Below are 19,714 nucleotides of genomic sequence, written 5' to 3' on the forward strand. Positions count from 1 at the left end.
AATATTCTAATTAGATACTCGAGACCGATGTATCATTCCGGTTTATGTAATTGTGGCAGTGAATTGTTTAACGTGGAAAGTCAAGTAGAACAAGTATATTGAGATCTACGTGTGCGAGAACCCACACGTATTATTTACATAATTATTCTGATCGACCATTCAACATTGTCGAGAATAAAATCAGGTTTGATTTGCATGCTTACTTTTAATGTTACGCAATAATAAATAGATAACACATTTCTTAGTTATTTGTAAAAAAAAGACATTATATTCCCAAGATTAATTCCCAAATCGAATTGTTGGAAAAGATTAAATGATACGTTTAACCGAGATGATTTTATATCAATCGACTCGTTTATGCCATCGGTATAATAACATTTGCATAATTCCAACGTAGAAAATTCGAAATACAATCTGATAATAATTTTTGTATTTCATCTTACACACTAGGATATATCAATACCATCAAGGAATAAATCCATTCTCTCTTTCGAAAGGCACACAGGTTTATCCTGGTCACGCTTCGTTGAATTTATAAGTTTCAGCAACGCTTAGAAAATATTATAATAATTGAACGTGTTAGAGTTATCCCAGTTTAAGAATATGATGTAGGTGCACAGAGAATATATTTATTAGATTTTTTCCGAAGTTTCTTTGCTGAGAGATCGTTCATATGCGATCGTTATCTGATCATCATAATCATCGTTGCACTCATTCGACAATAATCCTGAGGAGTAGATGAAAGGTTAAGGTCGTTTAAAGATTTTTATAAAAATCGATAAAACTCGTTTAATGGCATTAAAATGCATTGAACAACGTTACTATTACTGTCAGATGTTATTCTTTGTAATGCAAATGTGAGGGATAACTAAAAGATAAAAGATACTTATCGAACTTTTCTAAGAGAACGAAAAGAAGAGAAAGAAAAGAGAGAGATGATAGGTCCTTTCTTTACATTCGGAAAGATTCCACCTTTTTGAAAAGAAATCATTCGTTGTTCGCGTTTTTTTAATGATTTCCGGATATGCCGGAGGAGGAGTAGCTTTGGCATAAAAGATAGGAAAAATGAGATAAAAAAAAAAATTTCCGAGTTCCCAAGACTGACATGAAGTATAAGCTTAGATCGATTCGCTTTCTCTATTCTATTCTATTCCATTCTATTCGATCTATGTATTAGATATATATAGATATTTCTCGTTGGTATTTTTTTAAGATTTTCCGATTGTAACAATCATTGTAATGTCCTTCGAAACGATGAATAAACTATCGATGTCCGAGTTAAAAAGTCCTTCTATAAATCAAGAGGGATCACGATATCAATCTATACCTTGTATTGGTTCTCAGTGTTTTCTCGAGTAGATGATTTTTATTGACATAAGCTGCTGCAACGCGGAAGAAAGGATCTTCGAAGGAATAGAGAAAAAAAAAATAATTCTTCTTCTTGTTCATCATCTTGTGAAGGAGAAGGACAAAGGCTAGGAGGAGGTTCTCATGGTAGGCATGATCAAGGTCGCACAAATGCATATATATATATATATATAGATAGGGGGCATATAGATGAGTACGACAAAGCTTTCGACACAAATATATAAAGAGAGTTCGGTTTTTCTGCAGTACTAACAACAGTAGCATCGATTCGCGTTCTCATCGTGTTTGCGAACGGAAAGCCGATAAAACGTTTAACATGTTCAAACTGGTAAGTAGTATTTCAACCATTTTTCCACGTTACATATAATCGAGATTTTAAGTCCACTTGACGATATTCTCTATTGCACGCAAATAAAACTAACAGCTCACGATCACAGCTCCTCCGTTTCCTCGGTTTACTCTATTATTTTACTTTTTTTATTTTTTCATATTTTAAACATTTATTATCACCGATAGTGTCTTTGCCAAACGATATTTTCCATTTGTAGAATTCCATAAGAAAAATCAACAACGATTGAATACACTATTATTTCTCGTGAATACAAAAGTGCATCTTTAATCCATTCCATCTTATCGTTAGTCAATCATTTAAAAGAAAATATTAAAACATAAGAAATATTCGTATGAAATAACAGTCGAAATATTTGAATAGATATTACTGATATCGACGATTATGGCGACGAGCGGTGTTATGAGTGCTCCAGCACCTGGACCAGAACCAGCACCGGTACCACCATTATTGCCATCGCACAGCCTGGTTTATCCACAAAGCTATGTGAAAGTGATACCAGCAGTACATCCACCGGCTTTACCATTGGCCTATCATCCTGGTTACAAATGGATCCATCCTGGCTCGGTTTATCTTTACTAACAGGACTCACAGGACAACAAAAGGATCGAATTGTGTACGATGTCGTAGAACTTTAACGGGAATACACTCGATCCTTTACTTAATATTACACTTAAAACAATAAACTATATACATATATATATGCTTTTGATCACGTATAAAAACGTATTGTTAAACTTCTCGATGAAATTGTACAATCAACTGAACAAATTCGAACTTCGTCTTAAATCTCATCTTTGCAGCGATGACATCTCCCTTTTTTTTTTTTCTTTTCCTTCATATCCATTTGGTTTTCTATCGCGGGTCGTAAATTGCGCTGCGAAAAAAAATATTCTTATATTTTTTTTCACTCAAGCATATACGCACGTCAAAGTTCCCATAATATCGTTTGCGTCGATAAGAAGTGACACGAGATGTGGAGAAAGAAAACTGGTCTTTGTCGGAAAATCGAAAAGGGTTTTTTTTTTTTAGTATGGTGCTGAAAGGGTACACAAATGAGAATTGGGAGGGAACGGGGGAGAAAGGGGTAGAAAAAATAATAAGAGGTTGGGGGGGAAGAGAACGTTGACTCCGTCGCAAGTTATCCGTAAAAGGGATTCTCGTAAAACTAGAAGGGGAAAGATAAAGATACCTCAGGATAGATATTTATATTTCTGTTGTACGTGCACACACACACACCTACATACATACACGCGTCACAACAACCCCGAACACAAATAAAATGGAAAGAAGTACATTTACACGAATACTTCTTTATCGTTGTTTGTAGAACAGGTCGTAAAATATTTCTTCCTACTCCGACGACCGGAATCATTTTCTTCCGACTTTATACGTATCTTCAAGGATTTTTCTTATTTTGATAATAACCGCATTTCCTCAAAATCGGATCAAATTTACGATTACACTCCTCGTAAATAACTTTTCAACAGATTTATTTGGTTAATCAAATGGACGTACGAGCAGATTCGTTTCGTTTTAAGAGTTGCACTTTTATTGAGAGAGAGAGAGAGAGAGAGAAAATATAAAGTTAGAAAAGGGTTCTTCCACTTGGGAAGAAGAAGAAGAAGTATGATCTACCTTTTTAACCTTGACAACGTGTTAGTTTAGCTAAACCCAAAGTCCTGGGTATGCGATAATGCAAAATGTTTGGAACGAGGTAGAGTTTAAAGGAGATTAATCGGAATTTAATCTGGTCGTTTATCGACGAAACAAGCTGGAGCATAGTTTTACGTAACGTTTCCGCAAATAAATACCTGAGAGATCGTTCTTTGCGTGTTAGAGATTGACGGTGTCTAGATAATGATCGCAATGTTTCATCGATATTTAAGAGATATTTGAATATCAAAATATAAGAAAAAAGAAAAAAAACTAGTTGCTACGAGGTACGGAGGGAGGGGGGTGCGAAATATATGAAGTAAAAGCAATGTTTTATAATTAAAATTTTATTAAAATTCCATATGAAAGGGGGAATAGGGATCAAGATGAAAGGGGTTTGTGTGGGGGAGGAAAAGGTGGAAAGATGATCAGACGAATATTCAAATTTTTTGAGGGATGACGAATCTCCGAGAAGACAAAAAGAGAATCTTGAAAAAGTTGGCTGTCCGAATGATAGAGAATAGTCGCCGATATTCCAGGGCCAATTCGATACTGTCCTCTTCCACGTGATTTTAGTCACGAATTTGAATCCTTAACCATTTTCCGGCGGATGATCAAAGGGGAATGTCCTGGTGGTGTTGGTGGTGGTGAAGGTGTTGTGCGTTGGCGGTGACTCGTGGGTTCAAGGGATGAAGTTTTTTTTTGTTGTTGTTGTCGTTTCTCCGAGCCTATGGTGTTTGCACCATCGTTAATAGCGCGAACGCGATTAACGAGGCTTTAGATGATATGAGGGTTGTTCTTGTCTCGTCATGACTGTTGCAACGTTTGTTGGTAGGTGGTAGTAGGTTGGAGATTTATCGTCGACATTATTGTCTAACCATGAAGGGGAGCAGCGTGGAGTAGAGGTGCAGCATAGGCAGCATGGTTGAGGACGGTCCTGGTGACAATGGGGGTCTGGAGGACAGCTGGGGCCACAGGCTGGGCTACGACATGAGCGGCAACGGGTGCAGCGGCGGCAACCACTTGGGGAGCGTGGATTGGGCCAGTTCCAGCACTGATGGCAATGCCAGTAAGACCTCCTGGAGCAGCAGCAGCGACAGCCAAAATGGCGGCGAGGACAGCCTAATTTACATAGTCAATCCACGACATGTGAGTCACCAAACACGAGCTTGTTCACTTATATGAGATTGAAAAAATATTGATTTATGGTAAAGTTCTAGTTATTAGGCGAGTTTAGTAAGTAACAACGCGTGGGTTGTTTTACGGATTTACGAGTTCTGAATTTCGCGATTCTAAAGCCGGTTCCAAGTTACTCTACCTGATTCGTTTTTCTTTTTTTTTATGTCTTGTACCTTCGACCGATTACTCAAGAACTCTCGCGCTTTTCTACTTTTCTTTTTTTTTTTTTAGATCGCTCTCATGGAAGTAGCGTTAATACAAATGCCGAGAGAGTTTTTCAAAGTGGGTGAACGTGTATACGAATGTGTACAAACGTTCGCGTGCGTTTATATTTGTTCGCGTGCGCGTATAATCTCGAATGGAAAAAATGTATGGAAGTGAAAAAATAAGCGCAGTGCTAGGCTGCATTCCGTTTTTCCATGACTGGAAGTACACGAGCCGAGACTCAGAGACGACGACGGGCTTTGCACGGTGTTGGCTAACAATGTGCATGCTCCAGTGATTTCGCTCGTTTCGATTTTTGTGACCCGAGACTGGAAGTCGTTCGAGTGAACGTAAGGGCAACTCTTTGAAACTGTATTTATGTGTGTATCTAGATATGCGGGCGTAAAGGTCGTCGCGATGCAAATCGAAAGAAACAACCCGAAGGAGAAAAAGAGAGAGTGATAGAGATATGGAGTGAAAAAAAATACTCTATTTCTAATAATTTCAATGGACCTATTCGTTTTTATCCTGGCACCGATGAACGAGATAAACAAGAAATTTACCTAGTGCAAGCTCCAGAGAAAAGATATTAGAGATAATAAAGATATTTCTTGAGATATTAATCGAATTCATTCAAAATTAAATGAAAAAGAACAAAAAAATGAGTACTTTGTTAAAACGTTATTAGTTTTTGTATTAAAAAATAAAGTACTTGATATTATGACGGATGTTAGGTATTTTAGATTTTGATATTGTTATATGTATTGAGATTATATCTTTGTTGTTTCTTACCAGCTTGAACATGGTTGGTTGATTGGGTTGGTTGTTTGCTTCGTAAAGGAAACTAAGCTTATGCTCGGATAGTACACGGTCTCCCTTTTATACGAATGTCGAATTTTAAAAATGGTAATAAATTTGCTCACGTGGCCCGGTTGGACAGCATGATGTTAGAATACGTTCGGTTGAGTCAGCCGATCGTAATAGAAGAGAAGGGGGTATCTCAACCAATTGGAGAACGGTACGGTTAGATACGTTATTGTTGATTGCCAATCGAGACGCTTTCAACCCTTTGCGCCTATCGCGAGAATTGGGTTAAATCAGTTTATGTGGTAATACACCGACGCGTGTACTTGTTCCACCAATGTATTATACATAATACAATGTACAAACATTAATGCAATATTCGTACTATATCTTTTTTTCTAAAACTAGTTTTATTTTTTTCTCTTACGATTATTTCCATTTCTTTTTTCGCTAATTTTACTCGAATATTTTGTTTACGACGGAACAAAATCCTTGACAAAATGTTCTTAAATTTGAAAGAAAACAATGGACCGTTTGTAATTGTCACGAAATTGTTCGCATCTCTGAGGTATCTTTTTTGGAAACGTAACGAAAACTATTAAAATCTCTCTCTCTCTCTCTCTCTCAGATTTTTTAAACATATAACATAATTTGATTCTTTTTTATTTATCCACGAAAACGAATTCTTTCTATTACCAATCATACGTTACTACGTTACTACAACTATATTTTGACTACTACTTCCAAAAATATTTTTCTTCCTCCAATGAAATCTCAGACTCGCTTTACGTCCTTTGAAGAATATAGATTATCTTCTTTTTCTACGATCGAACGATTCCTTTCAAGTTCATCTACGTAAAAAAAATAAGATAAAATGATAACGCTAAAGGAAGACGACGACGACGACGACGACGACGACGCACGCTTCCCTCCTTTTGGAAAAATATTATTGAATCCTCTCCGTTTTCTCTTCCGTTTGTGTTAAAATATTGGAAATATAGATATGGTTTTTTGCTACCATATCTCAACGTATAACGTTTAAAGTATACATTAACTTTCAATACAATTATTCGTGGAATAACCAAACGTATACTTTAGTGTTAACGAATTTCAATAAAAAAAAAATAAAAATCACTGGGTTCGATCACGTTAATCGCAGACCACGGTTCCTTACCTCGACTATAATTTTGTATGAAATTGAAGTTAATGAATAGGTATATTACTTATTTGTTCATTAATTAATTCGTATTTGAAACTCAACGTTAAAAATAAATGTTTGTTTTATAATTTATTTACTGGAATTCGAGACTATTTTTATAAAGTATTCATAAGGAATTCTATAGTTAGTTCATGTGTAACAATGACCGTACGTATTATGCTAGTTAGTGTAACAAACGTTCTTAGAATTGCATAAGAATTAGGAAGCGTCATACGATACTATGATAGAGATTATGGCACTACGTGAGGATATATCTTCTTATGGTTTTACAAGAGTATCACGTGTCAACCTCTAAGAAATTTTCCTTAACTTGTCGCGGTGGTTTTGTTCAACAACTAATATGTTAAATCAACGATTTTTATATTTTTTCTTTTATTGCCTTTATTTTTTGGTTTTTTCATAAACCAACGATATCAAATAACTCGGATAATATCGCGTAACGAGTTATAAAAATAAAATTCTTTCATGTGTTTAAGAATTATTTGAAGATAATCATGAAAAAAGTCGATTCTTTCTTGAACATTTTCAGGGTCACACATTCGAGAGTGTAATCTTTTTTTTTAGAAAATTACAAAAAACCAACTCGTTCGAGTATATAATTCATTTTGGGATACCGAATTAACGCAATTGCAAGATTGCAATTAATTTGTACATTGCAATTGTGCAATGTCGGAGTTTACGATAAATACTTACTCGTCCTAGTTGAAGTATACAGTTATCATAATCGTCATTAACACAATTCCTGCAGATTTAATCGAATATTTTTCTATTCGTTATAAATAAAAAACAAAAAGGTCGTTAATAAATATCTGTCAATATATAATTGAGTATGCAACTCATACGTATAATTGTTACGAGATCGCATTACCAAGTGAATGATGAGGTAAACGTATCGCGGAGGGAAGGGGGGAGGAGGGTTAGACATTGCGAATGTGTTGCAAGTTATGGTATTTTTTTAATTTCGCAAGATATCGAATGGCACCAATTAAGATTTTTAATGTCACATTAACATAAATCGACAATAATCTTAAGAGATAAAGATTTGCCATTTCAATTGGGACATAACGAAATTATTATGATATACGAATAGCATCTATTTAACGATTCATTCTCCGAATTTGAACAATCGAGAAAGAAAATAAACTCGACGAAATGAAATATTTATAAAAAGCTTTGTTTGGCTTTGGAAAGAAAAAAGAAATAAATATTACGACGAAAAGGAAATAATCGAATTTTCATTGAAACTCGTTCCAAATATAATCGGCTAATTCCCATTCGCAGTCCCTCCGTGATGAGATTTAATCGAAATGCTAATTTAGTTATAACACACATTTTCTATTTCTCAGCGTACGTAGGTAGGAACGTTCTAGATCATCGATCCAACGCAATCTTCGTTTAACAAGTCGAGAGAGATATTATCGGGTGTCTCGGTGTAAAACACGCGTTAAATTCCACCGACAGAGATATCAGATTTCATTAAAATGCGTGATCTATGGGATACCTTCGTATAGAAGAAGCTTATTTCGTAAGTAGGTATTATGTTATAGTACGCTTAACGTGTTTTAAAGCGTTTAAAGCGTTTCTAACTCTTACAAGACGATTAGGATAATCGTTGGGGGGAGAGGGGAGGGCGTACTCGATGACAAGGGATTTCCCTCGATCCTATCTCGACGAAAACTTATCTTATATCATCTCATCTCATCTAAATTGGAAAGTAAATACTATTTAGTTTGGGGGAAAGTGGACCAAGTATAATATTACTATACGTACCTGTCTAGGGAAACTGCAACGAGACTGTAAACTGAAGCAGCTACCGATACACCCTGAATGTAAGCCACTGCTTTACACATGAACCATCCCAGGAGCCATGCTGAAACACAAGTCCGAAATTTATTGCCGATATATAAGCAAGAACGGGGGCGAAGAAAACGTTTAAGTTATGCGATAATACTCTATATATTTATTGCTCATTTACGTTCTAAGTTCTAACGGGAATAAATGAGACAAGCCTCGAGACCTCGTTTTTGTTTTTTCTTTTTGTAAATAACGTTACTCATCTTTTATTAGATTTTAGCAAATTCTATTATCATTTATAAGAAAGGAAGATGACTATGTGCATGATAAAAAGGTCCAGATTTAAGAATTCGATTGATAAATCTAAGGAACCTTTAACGAGCTACCAAGAGAGTATGATCTTTGACCCTTGCACAGATAGAGACGAGAGTGGTCGAAAACGTGCACTCGGGTGCGGCCTTCGAAAGTATTGTATAAAGTGAAGGGTAACGTTTACGACGATCGTCAACGTAGAAAGGTAAATCTAGCGTTAAAGAGTAACATGATTATTATTCCTACTCGAATACGTAATTTCCAGTTGTTGTTGACATAAAATAAAACGCAAAACGGTTCTATCACCGCGATACCAATGATGCATGCATGATCGAGAAACAAAGAATTTCTTGATTTCAATGATATTTTTATCATTTTTATTTCAAATAAAATCAAGGTAACGTCCTGACGACAATTTTTCTCTAATTTGTAAAATTGAAAACTCGTAATCGTGTAAAATAACTATTGCATTTTTGAAAGAAATATAATTTTTTGCGAACGCACGCAGATGTGGCTTGGTTACATCGTAATTCGCGTTTGCCTTCACCCGCATTATATTCTGGATCGCGATTATTATATAATTCTTATTTTATTATTATATTTCTACTAGCGCATACGGTTTATGCATCGTTAATTTCTGCATGTAGGTGGGGATCAAACGTTCTACCAGAGTATATAAAAGCCCATAGATGTATTACGTTCGTTAAACTTGCGAATACTCGATCCTCCTACAGAAGAAGTGTTTCCACGAGTAATAACAAATTTATCGCTAATTATAAACATTCGTAAGTTAAGATAAAACTACATTAGGATTCGTACTAATCGAATGGTTAGCTACATTTTTCTATTGAGACATTTTTAAACGAGTTTGTATTTGCTGTTCGTACATGTAACACAACTCGATAATATCATGAAAATATTATCGGTTGTTGTTCGACATTGTTATTCGACTGAAAAAGATTAAACCAATTCGCATATTTGTGTGTGTGTATTTGTGTGTGTGTGTGTGTATGTGTCTATGCATTATCAAACAATACGTCCAATGATAAGAATTATCTCCATAATAATAGGTTTTTTTTGCATTCTCATAGATTGTAGCAGGGAGAATCGTGAGAAGAAAGGAATTCAATTTCTTTCTTTCGAGATTCGGAAGGATCTACTTTAAAAAAAAAAAAGAAAAATAGGTGAAAACACGTCTCTCTAACGTATACATGTCGTCACGTACGTACACGACGTTTCTCTTCACGTCTAAAGCTTACAGTGCTTTCCATCGGACGTCGCTTTGAGACTTCCTGAGAAGAATCCTCTTTTCCTCTCTCTCTCTCACTCTCTCTCTCTCTTTCTCTCCTCGTGCTAGTATCAAACGTTCCCTTAACTTTTCTCACTCCTTTCCTGCCCACTCCTTTATACGTGACTACATTGCCAAGATAGGAGAACTCTTAGAAAGAAGTATCCTCTTTTCTTTTTTTTTCTTCTTTTTTTCTCTATCTCTTTTTTTTCTTTTCCTTTCTTTTTTCTTTTCTTTTTTTTTTCTCGTTGAAAAACATCCTCTTCTTTTCTTATCTCAACACGGATTTATCCTAATAGACTCTTAGCTTCGATGTGATATTTATAATTAATTTTTCTCTATTCGATTCGATTATATCCAAGGACGATTTAAATTATTTTCTTGTTTTGATAGAGAAAAAATAATTTCTGGATGGTCGGAGGAAAGTCGAGGGAAACGAACGAAACTCGTAGGACATCGGATCGTGAGAGTACATTGATGAAAATGAAATAAACAGTATAATAGGGATTTAACGAATTTATTTATTTTTTTTTCTACCATCGATCATGACTGAGAAAACTTTTATGACAGTTAAACGACGCGCAAACGAGTTGAAAATAAAAAGAGAAAAAGGATAAAAAAAAAATAGGTTTTATTCGTATGACAAACTTTCGACTCTCTTAACTGCTACGAATAATTTTTTTTTCTACTTCTTCTTGATAAAAGTAACGCGAAATTGTATGTTTCGTAAAAAAATTATTTTTTCCAGTCAACACGATAATTATAAGCGTTTTATATACTTTTTTTTTTCCTGTCTCTCTACACTGGTCATACGTCGGATTTTAATTAACAAATTTAATTAAACTAAACTGTCCCGTTACAACAGTAGAATATCTTATTTTCAATTACATTATTTATATTTTTGCACGACATCATCGAATAGGTGGTAATTATGCGCGTATTTCGTAATCAGTTATAATTAAGTCTAGTTTTGAATCGATTGTATAAAACGTTTGATATTATTTTGGAAAGAAAAAAACAACAAATATCCCCTTTTAAACCCCGAAACATTCCAAACCTCTTTTTAATAAACTTATATTATCTTTCATAATCCATTTGGTTTGTTACGAACTATAAATAGCACCATTTTATAATATAATCTATTCATCTAATTTCGAAGAGAGAGAAATTATTAAGAAGATAGGATAAGAGATAATATATACGGTAGGTAATTTTGTATGGAATATACTTCAATAAATAAATTAAAAAAAAAGAAAAAAAAAAGAAAAAAGGTAAGAAGAATTAATACGTCAATAGGATAAGGCCTGGTTTATAAGATCGGTGAATATAAACGGCAAATTCCGAATTTTATCTCGATATCTGCAAACGTGTATATGCGAATAGAGAAGGATAGATAATGTGACAGGTATAAAAGAGAGTGAGAAAGAGAGAGAAAGAGACGTGTGTTATTCAACCTACGAGCTGACCGTTCGTTCGGTACTGGCGAGCGAGTTTTAACCGAGTCACGTTTTATATCTAATGCAAACATTTTTCCAATTGCCAACCTACACGTACATACGTATCTTAAATAACGAGAGAGTATCTATAATATCATACGTGTGCGTACACGTTTTCTCTTTCTGCATATTCTATACTTTCACTGTTTTCTACGCTCGATTGGACAAGGTCCCCCGACTGCGTGTGTTCAAACACACTTACACATATTAAACTTGCTTATATGTCTCCCTCGTACCTCCCCCCCACCCCATCTTCTCGTCCCCCTATCCTTCCTACGACTAAATTCTATTCACAATGTATAGAAATGATTTGGATTTTTTACGAACAAACTTGTTTTAAATTTAATTTTTTTTCTATTTTTTTTTATTGTTTTTTTTTTTCGCTTTATTTTATATCCAAAGTTAATAATTCGTTTCTCATAAAGTGAAACGCATAATTACTAGGATTGGTAATTTATTTTTTTTTTCATTTATGTGCGTGTAGGTGTGTGAGCGAGCGTGTCCGTTCGATAATTATGACAGTAGATTATATTAAAACGATTGAAAGAAAAATTCGTTCTATGTAATTTATCTTTTATATTGCAATTATATAAAAACGTTATATATTATTTTTCTTATTTATTTTTATTGGCAAATTTTTCTATTACTAATTGTATATATATATAAAATATGTCAATTTTAGGCGCAATAAAATGATAGATACAATTAAATTACGAAAAAAATCGTAGAAATAATTAAAGATAATAGTCAATTGGCAGGGGAGAGGGAATAATAATTTATTCTACGCAAAATGATCTAATATTTTAGAAGAATTTTGATCTATAGGACGATATTTCAAAGTTTTACTCTAACTTTTAACCAAGCAAAGCAATTATCCTAATCAGATTAAGTTGAACGGGGAAAGTGGAGAGGTTGGGGGGGGGAGGAGTTGGTTTTGCGTTAGAAAAAATACCTCGTTGATCGTTATTATATACGAAGAAATAATCATGGAGACCGTGATGTTGCCACAGTGCACCAAATATTATAGAACGTCTTATCGTTTCCGCCACGTAACGACATTTCCTCGTAGTAAGTTCTTCCCTTCCAGGACATATCTCAATTCGTCCTAGGAAGAAAAGGAAAGAAAGGATGCAAAAATGCGTTATAATTCTTTATAACAAATTCACATCGTCGTCGTCGTTGTCGTCGTCGTCGTCGTCACAATTTTCTTATCTTTACGATAAGAAAGTAGAGAGGGACTTACGATAATTAATTACTAATATTATTTTAAACGTAAACCCGTAAGATAATTCCGGTATAACTTGTGTGTGTGTTTTTTTTTCTTTTTGAAGTTATACTTTTTTTGGCGCGTTGGGGAAAATGTAATGAAGAGTGATTTTGTTCCGAGCGTCTGGAAAAACGACACCATGAAGTTTGTCGGTATTTACGACGCGCGGCAAAGCGATTTCAAGTATACGGCATGAAGTTGTCTTCTCTTCTTCTTCCCCCCTTTTTTTCTCAAGAGGGTCACCCCATCCAAATACTAATCGTACTCAGCGCTGCTTTACTTAAATGATCGAAGCAAGAATTAATGCTGTAACCGCGCCATGGCTGTTGACGCGTCAAGTAATTCGATATATCTCTCTTATATTTAGTGTGGACTGATATCTATATTTTCATATTTTCTTTTTCTTTTTTTTTATTCTTTCTTATATATATATAATAATTATTATTATTTTTTTTAAGTTATTTTTTTTCTTTGAAGTTTTTTTTGGAAGTTATTTTTGAGGTTATTGAGGTTATGTTCGTTTTGGTACGGCAAAGAAGTATAACTTCTTACGTGCATACATAAGTACACACACCAGTTTTTTAATAGTCTCCTACGAAAAATTGATTCCAAATTAAAACAAAAAAAGAAAGAAATAAATAAAGAAAAAAAGAAAAATCAATGAAAACGAAAACGTAATAGATAACTATAAAAGATGAACTTGAGAAGTTGAGGCGGATAGGGGGCGGGGTGGTATGAGAGAGGGAGGATTAAAATTTATCGAAGGAAAAAATATTGAGTGAAAGAAAAAAAGGAAAGAAGAAAGAAAAAAGAAAAAAAGAAAAGAAAAAACGAAGAGGAATCCTCATTAATATCGCATTAAGTCGATTTATAATGAGCTTTCGACACAAATTTGTTGCTTTTACAAACGTCGAACGTTAAGCCGTAGTTGGAGCGGTATCAAAATGAGAGTGAGAGAGAGAGAGAGAGAGAGAGAAATTCATCTGGCACAGGAGCCAAATAAGCGAAAAGCTGCGAATTGTACAGATCGGCGAAGTGAAAATTGAAACGTTTGGACGGACGCGTTTTCCCTCTCTCTCTCTCTCTCTTTCTTTCTATCTGTCTGTCTGTCTGTATGTCTGTCTGTTTAGCTTTTACCCTTTCCACTAAGAGTTCACTCTTTGGACTACTCGACGATGGAAGTAGTCGATTCGAAGCACCGAGACCGGCCTCGAAGGATTTCAATCGCAGAACCGTGACCTCGTAACCGTAGCTCTTTTATGATTCCACCTTCTCTCTCTCTCTCTTTCTCATTCGTTCGATCACGCGTGAACTTATAGTGTGAGGTTGTGTTGCAGTCTCGGTCGTTCGTTTTTCCTCCCCCTCCTCCTCCTCCTCATCCTTTTTCTTTTTCTTTTTTTCTTTCTTATTTTTTCTTTTTTTTTTTTTTTGCTCTTTTGTCGTTGTCGTTGTTGTTGGTTTTCTCTTATGTGACATTTTCGCTTGAAAAAATATTTTACATAACCGTGTCTGATTGAACGCAAGGAAAAAGAAAAGAAAATTATTCTTTAAAAAGCATTATTATTATTATTATTATTATTATTAAATGGTAATTAGTTTTTTATTCGTTATCTATCGTTTTATTTCGATCACCAATAAGTCGACGTTTTTTTTTACGTATTTTAAGGCACACTCACGCGGATTTATTAATTTTATCGATGATTTATTATATGAAGATTTGAAAGAATTGTTTGACGTAGGATTGAAAACGATTTTTCGTGAGATCTTTCTGAAATAGGGTCAGGATATTTAAAAAGCTTTATTTAATTAAGGACAAACAAATGTTTCTTTAATAAATTCCAAAAAATTGATTTATTCCACGAATAGTTATAAATATCGAATATATATTACATATATATCTCTGATACTATTTGTCAGTTTCCATGTGTGCGTAGATCTTTATTAAGTGGTTATACGCAGTTGCGTGGCTCAGAAAAGACGTCTTTTTATGAATTTTGTATAGAAAAAGTTTTAATTTATCAATTATAAGTGATGGTAATTCAAATAGAGCATACTTTTAAGAATACAATAGCGCGTCGATCATGTAAAATATTAATGTGCACCGCTCCTGTAGATGATTTCCTGAACGTCCTCTAAAAAAAGGCGCTTGGCGGTGATCTCCACTTCGACGGTTTTAATTAACCGAAATAAAAAAAAATGGTGGATTCTTTTAAAAGATAGATTAATGCAGGTATTAACGGAAGGAATATTAAAAAATTTGATTTTTGACAAAATTACGTCTATCTGAAAAAAATGTTTCGTTTTTGACTGAAATTTTCGCATTAAATTGTAAAAAAAAAAATAGTAATAATTTTTTAAATCTTATTCCTCCCGTCAATACCTGAGATACCTGAAATATATCTAATAATATTGTGTAAAAATATAAGATAAATCGGTTGAGTTATTTCTGAGAAATCGAGATCACCGACTTTGAAAATACTGTTTTGAGAGAAACGCGTTTAAAGTTTCAAAGAGACGTTTACACATAATTAAAAATTTTTGTTTGCAGCTTACATGAAGTGAAGAATATTTGCCGGATCAATTTGAAAATTTTAGAGAATATATTTAAATATATGTACATTCCGAAAATGCAAAAAACAAATCAATTTTTTGAAAATTCTAACTGCGTATAACCCCTTAAATAATATATAATGATCGTGTTTTAGGGAATCCTTTTTATATCACTTTTAATCGAATTAAAAAATGAATATAGATAGAAGATAGATGGACAAGATGGTAAAAATTAGAAAACAACATAATACATTTCGGTTGGGACAATAGAAGTAATTGAATATTTCTTCTCTCTCTCTCTCTCTTTCTTTTATTTTTTCATGTTAATGCCTCTGAAATCATTTTCTAAGGATGAAAGAAAGAGATAACAATGGGCACGTTCTCGTTTAACTCGACTCGTTCGTGCGATTATTTTACTTAAAGTGTTCAACGTTGTAGAAAAGTAATAGAGGAATAAACGAAAAAAGCTGGTGATGGGTTTGCTTTTGAAAAGCTGCGAAACAGGAAAGAAGGAATGAGGAAGGAGACAGTAGGACGAGAAAGAGAGAGAGAGAGAGAAAATAAGAAAAATATAAGGGTGTGGGTAGTTGGGAAAAAGAGTTGTGCCAGCTGTGCCTCATTAACGTCATCGACGTCTTCCGACGAAGAAACAAGGGAAGAAAAAGTGGAAATCGAAGTGGCGAATGAAAGAGATGAGGAATGTGGAACAAAATTCTTAGAATTCAATTAATTTTAAGATTTAAAAAGTTAGAAAAAAAAAACCGAGAGAGTAAGAGAGAGAGAGAGGGAGATAAAATTAACCCTTTCCTATAGCAGCAACTTCGATAGTAATTTCTTTTGCATTAAACGCGAAGAAAATAAGTGAAGAAGTAAATAAGAGGGGGGAAGCAAAATCGAGAGAAGGGTGATGATCCTTTTAACGCTATTATTATATGCAAACCCAGTGAAATTCAATTACAGAAGTAAGACGACAGGCGTAGTAGATTTATCAGCAGTTTCCTAATAAAAGATTCTTTTCAGAAAAAATAAAGGGATAACGTTCTTTCGATCCTTCGACTAATTTTGTTTTGTGTGTGTGTATGTATCTTTTGGGTAAAAAATATACGAGTTTGTACATGGATGTGTGTACGTGTTTATTCGTGTATAGTTTTTGGCTCGCAATCAAACGACTGAAGTTACCATAGGAAGTACTTAAGAAATCCTAGAATCGATTCTTTATACAACGATATGATTTCTCATGTTTTTTTGTCTTTTCCTATGATAAAGAAAAACCATTTAAAATTTTGTATGGAATACATTCGTGTATTATGTATTCGACAACAACATCCGATCTCTTACGAATCACACTTTGAGAAGTTTTGTTCTATGAAATGTCAGCTTTCAAATGTATGCAAGTATTGTCAAATTCGAATAACCCTTTAATCACGCGATTCTGAAACCACGAATCAGTAAAATGCGAAGAAACTTATTTCTCGACCGCATTTATGCTTGTGTATACAATATTGTTTTGTTTCGTTGAGCAAACTTTAGAGGATATTTCGAGTGAAATAAATTAGAATAAATTTTATCGAGAAAATAGACGTTACTATGGATATATAATAGTTTTTCATTTTTTCTATCCTGGAAAAGGGAAGAAATTGAATTTTTAATATAGGTATATATAATTCATGAACTTTAAGCAGCATGGAAGAGCTTCTAGTGTTTTTCAGAAGACATAGAAATGAAGAGCAATCGAAACTGGAGGAGGAAGAGGAGGAGGAGGAGGAGGAGGTGGAGGAGAATAGTTGTTATTGAAACTTGAAAAAGTTATGAGCCGTGAATTTCAAATGAGATCGATAACAATTTCCAAACTTTTTTCCTTTCATATCTTTAATAGCATGCGTAATGTTCTCTCTATCGTCGATTCAAAAATATACCTTCAAGTATAATAATAATATAAATATAATACACATAATATTAAATTTTACGATTCGTAGTAATAAATATAATTTTATTATCCGCTTTTTTTTAGTTTCTCTTATTCGAGAAAAATTCTATTGAAGGAGGCCTCTTGTGTTATTTCGTATAACAGATAATATGTCTCTATAATTATTAATAATAAAATAATAATACAAATGATAAAAAAGTAGGAGAATAAATAAAAAAATGATACAAAATTATCCCCTCTTATAGTCTCAGGTTATATATATTTATACGAAATAGAATGATCCGTTATTTCGTACATTGTTCTTTTAATTATTTGTCATAAAATCGATGAATGTTGAAATTTGAAAAGAAGAAGAAGGGGTAGATGGGGGAGGAGGTGGAAGGGGGAGAGATAGATCTATCGTTTATTCGAAAACGATTGAACTAATTGGAAGTAGTTTGAGAAGTTTGCCATCGTTAGTCGATTTAATTATCGAAATCGATAGCGCTTCTTGCATATTCGACAGACTCGATGTGAGTTCGGGTGAGAGGGTGGTAAATGGTGGGGTGGGGCTAGAGAGCAGCCAACAGCCGATAGCAGAAATCGATTGGTAAATTATCGTTGGACCGTGAATGGGAGCTTAATGTTCCTAAGTGTCGACCTTCGTTCGTAAACGTTTCCCTAACAGCAGTAGAGACAAGCTTATAACGTTCGTAATTATGCGTGTCTACGCGTCGAATGGTTCCGAATATCAACGTGATATGATAATTGATTTTTTTTTTATATATTACATTATCTTCCCTAATCTTTTCTATATATTCGCGATCTAGACGTTAATGAAAAAAATATGATGACAAATTGACAAAGAATTACAACGAATCGCGTTGTTGAAGTATATTTGTTCGTTTTGAAAGAAATGTGTCTTCAATAAGAAACACGTAAACATGTTTTTAAATAAAGATTCTTTAGAAATAATTTTATACAAATCGTTTTAAACGATACAAGACGAAGAAGAAGAAGAAGAAGAAGAAGTATCTTTTCATAATTGTCTCTTTCAACCGGACTATCTTTTTTATAAATTTCATCAATAAAAAATAACGAATATGTCATCTGATTACAACCGCTTGAACTTGAACTCTTATCAAATCAAATCCATCCGAAATGAAAAATACGAAGATAGTGTAGTAGTAATACTAGTATTATATTATATATGGTCGAGCAAGAAAAATAGAAAATGATATGAGAAATCGGAAGATAACTATTGTACTAGGTAGTCCAAATGTTCCGCTCACGTGGAAAAGAAGGTACAAAGAATTTTACTTTACACAAAGCTACCGACAAAGATTCGATCTGCTATCCTCTTTTTTGTCCCTTTGTAAAAGAGACAAATTTCTAAAGGATACTAGGAACGTGTAAAAAAAGGGGATTTCTCGATATAGAAATAATTTCTTCTCGAATTAATCGTACGAAAATAACATTTGACAAATTTGACTGAAGTATTGTATAATACAAATTTTAAAAATTATTCGCAACGTTATTTTTGGTATCAGATTTAAAAAAAAAGTGAGATAGAAAGAAAAAAGAAAAAGAAAAGGAAAATTTTATCGATTAGTATGATGAAAAAGTTGGAATAAAAAAATTATGTAACCAGATGGGGAAGACGACACTATTTGCAATCTTTCGTGGCATCAACGATATTTATATAAAATGTTGTATGAATAATGAAAGAGTCTTCTTCCTCCAAGGAATCGAACGTTGCTGCTTCTGTTCTAGATTCTCTCTCTCTCTCTTTCTTTTTAACCTGAAGAAAAGGGGGGGAGAGTTCGGTGGCAGAGAACAGACCAGCCGATGTAGGGCAACCCGGCTTACCTACCTTCCAGTTGGTAGACGTTCAGATTACGTGCGCCTGCGTCGAGTCATTCTTCGAGGGCACTGCCCCGGTTCCGAATACACCTTCAAGGTCTTCTACCCAGCACTCATTCTCCTAACAGCTCTCCTAACAGCACCACGATTCTTGCAACCCTTTTCGAACGAGAATATTCGTTTGCGTCGATTCACCTATGCGTTTCAACTTTTCTCTCTACTTATGATTATTATTATTTCTTTTTTAATCACTATTTTTTTCAAATAATATTCTCATATTTCGATTGGATTTTTTAATTGTTGATCTAACGATTGCCATTTTTTTAAAAAACGTGTTTCTTTGACTCAGAGGTATTCAACCTTTTATCTGCGAGTCGTGTGTATCGGTAGCGGTTGGAAATTGGTGATTAAACAACTAAACCAAAAATAAAAAATACGTCATTGGGTTGGAAAACATTT

At 34.0% G+C, this 19,714-nt stretch overlaps 2 protein-coding genes and 1 long non-coding RNA gene across 3 annotated transcripts in view; 1 reads left to right on the plus strand and 2 right to left on the minus strand.

Annotated features, from left to right (window-relative positions):
• Positions 1-19,714, minus strand: part of LOC122513724 (neuropeptide SIFamide receptor-like) — a 39,664-nt gene that overhangs the window by 2,370 nt on the left and 17,580 nt on the right. The window contains exon 2 of the mRNA XM_043630181.1: positions 8,550-8,649. Within this exon, the coding sequence (XP_043486116.1) occupies positions 8,550-8,649 (100 nt within the window). The remainder of the gene's footprint in view (positions 1-8,549; positions 8,650-19,714) is intronic.
• Positions 3,710-5,641, minus strand: LOC122513725. The gene is made up of 2 exons (XM_043630182.1): positions 5,549-5,641; positions 3,710-4,495 (listed from the first exon to the last, which is right to left on the minus strand). The coding sequence occupies exons 1-2, from the start codon at positions 5,558-5,560 to the stop codon at positions 4,247-4,249; spliced, it is 261 nt and encodes an 86-aa protein (XP_043486117.1). The 5' UTR covers positions 5,561-5,641; the 3' UTR covers positions 3,710-4,246.
• LOC122513726 lies at positions 9,594-10,047 on the plus strand. Its single transcript, XR_006302834.1, has 2 exons — positions 9,594-9,670; positions 9,977-10,047. It is a non-coding gene; the product is annotated as an uncharacterized LOC122513726 (long non-coding RNA).

This window comes from Polistes fuscatus, unplaced genomic scaffold, assembly GCF_010416935.1.
Source record: "Polistes fuscatus isolate 324 unplaced genomic scaffold, CU_Pfus_HIC Scaffold13, whole genome shotgun sequence".
NCBI classification, from domain to species: domain Eukaryota; kingdom Metazoa; phylum Arthropoda; class Insecta; order Hymenoptera; family Vespidae; genus Polistes; species Polistes fuscatus.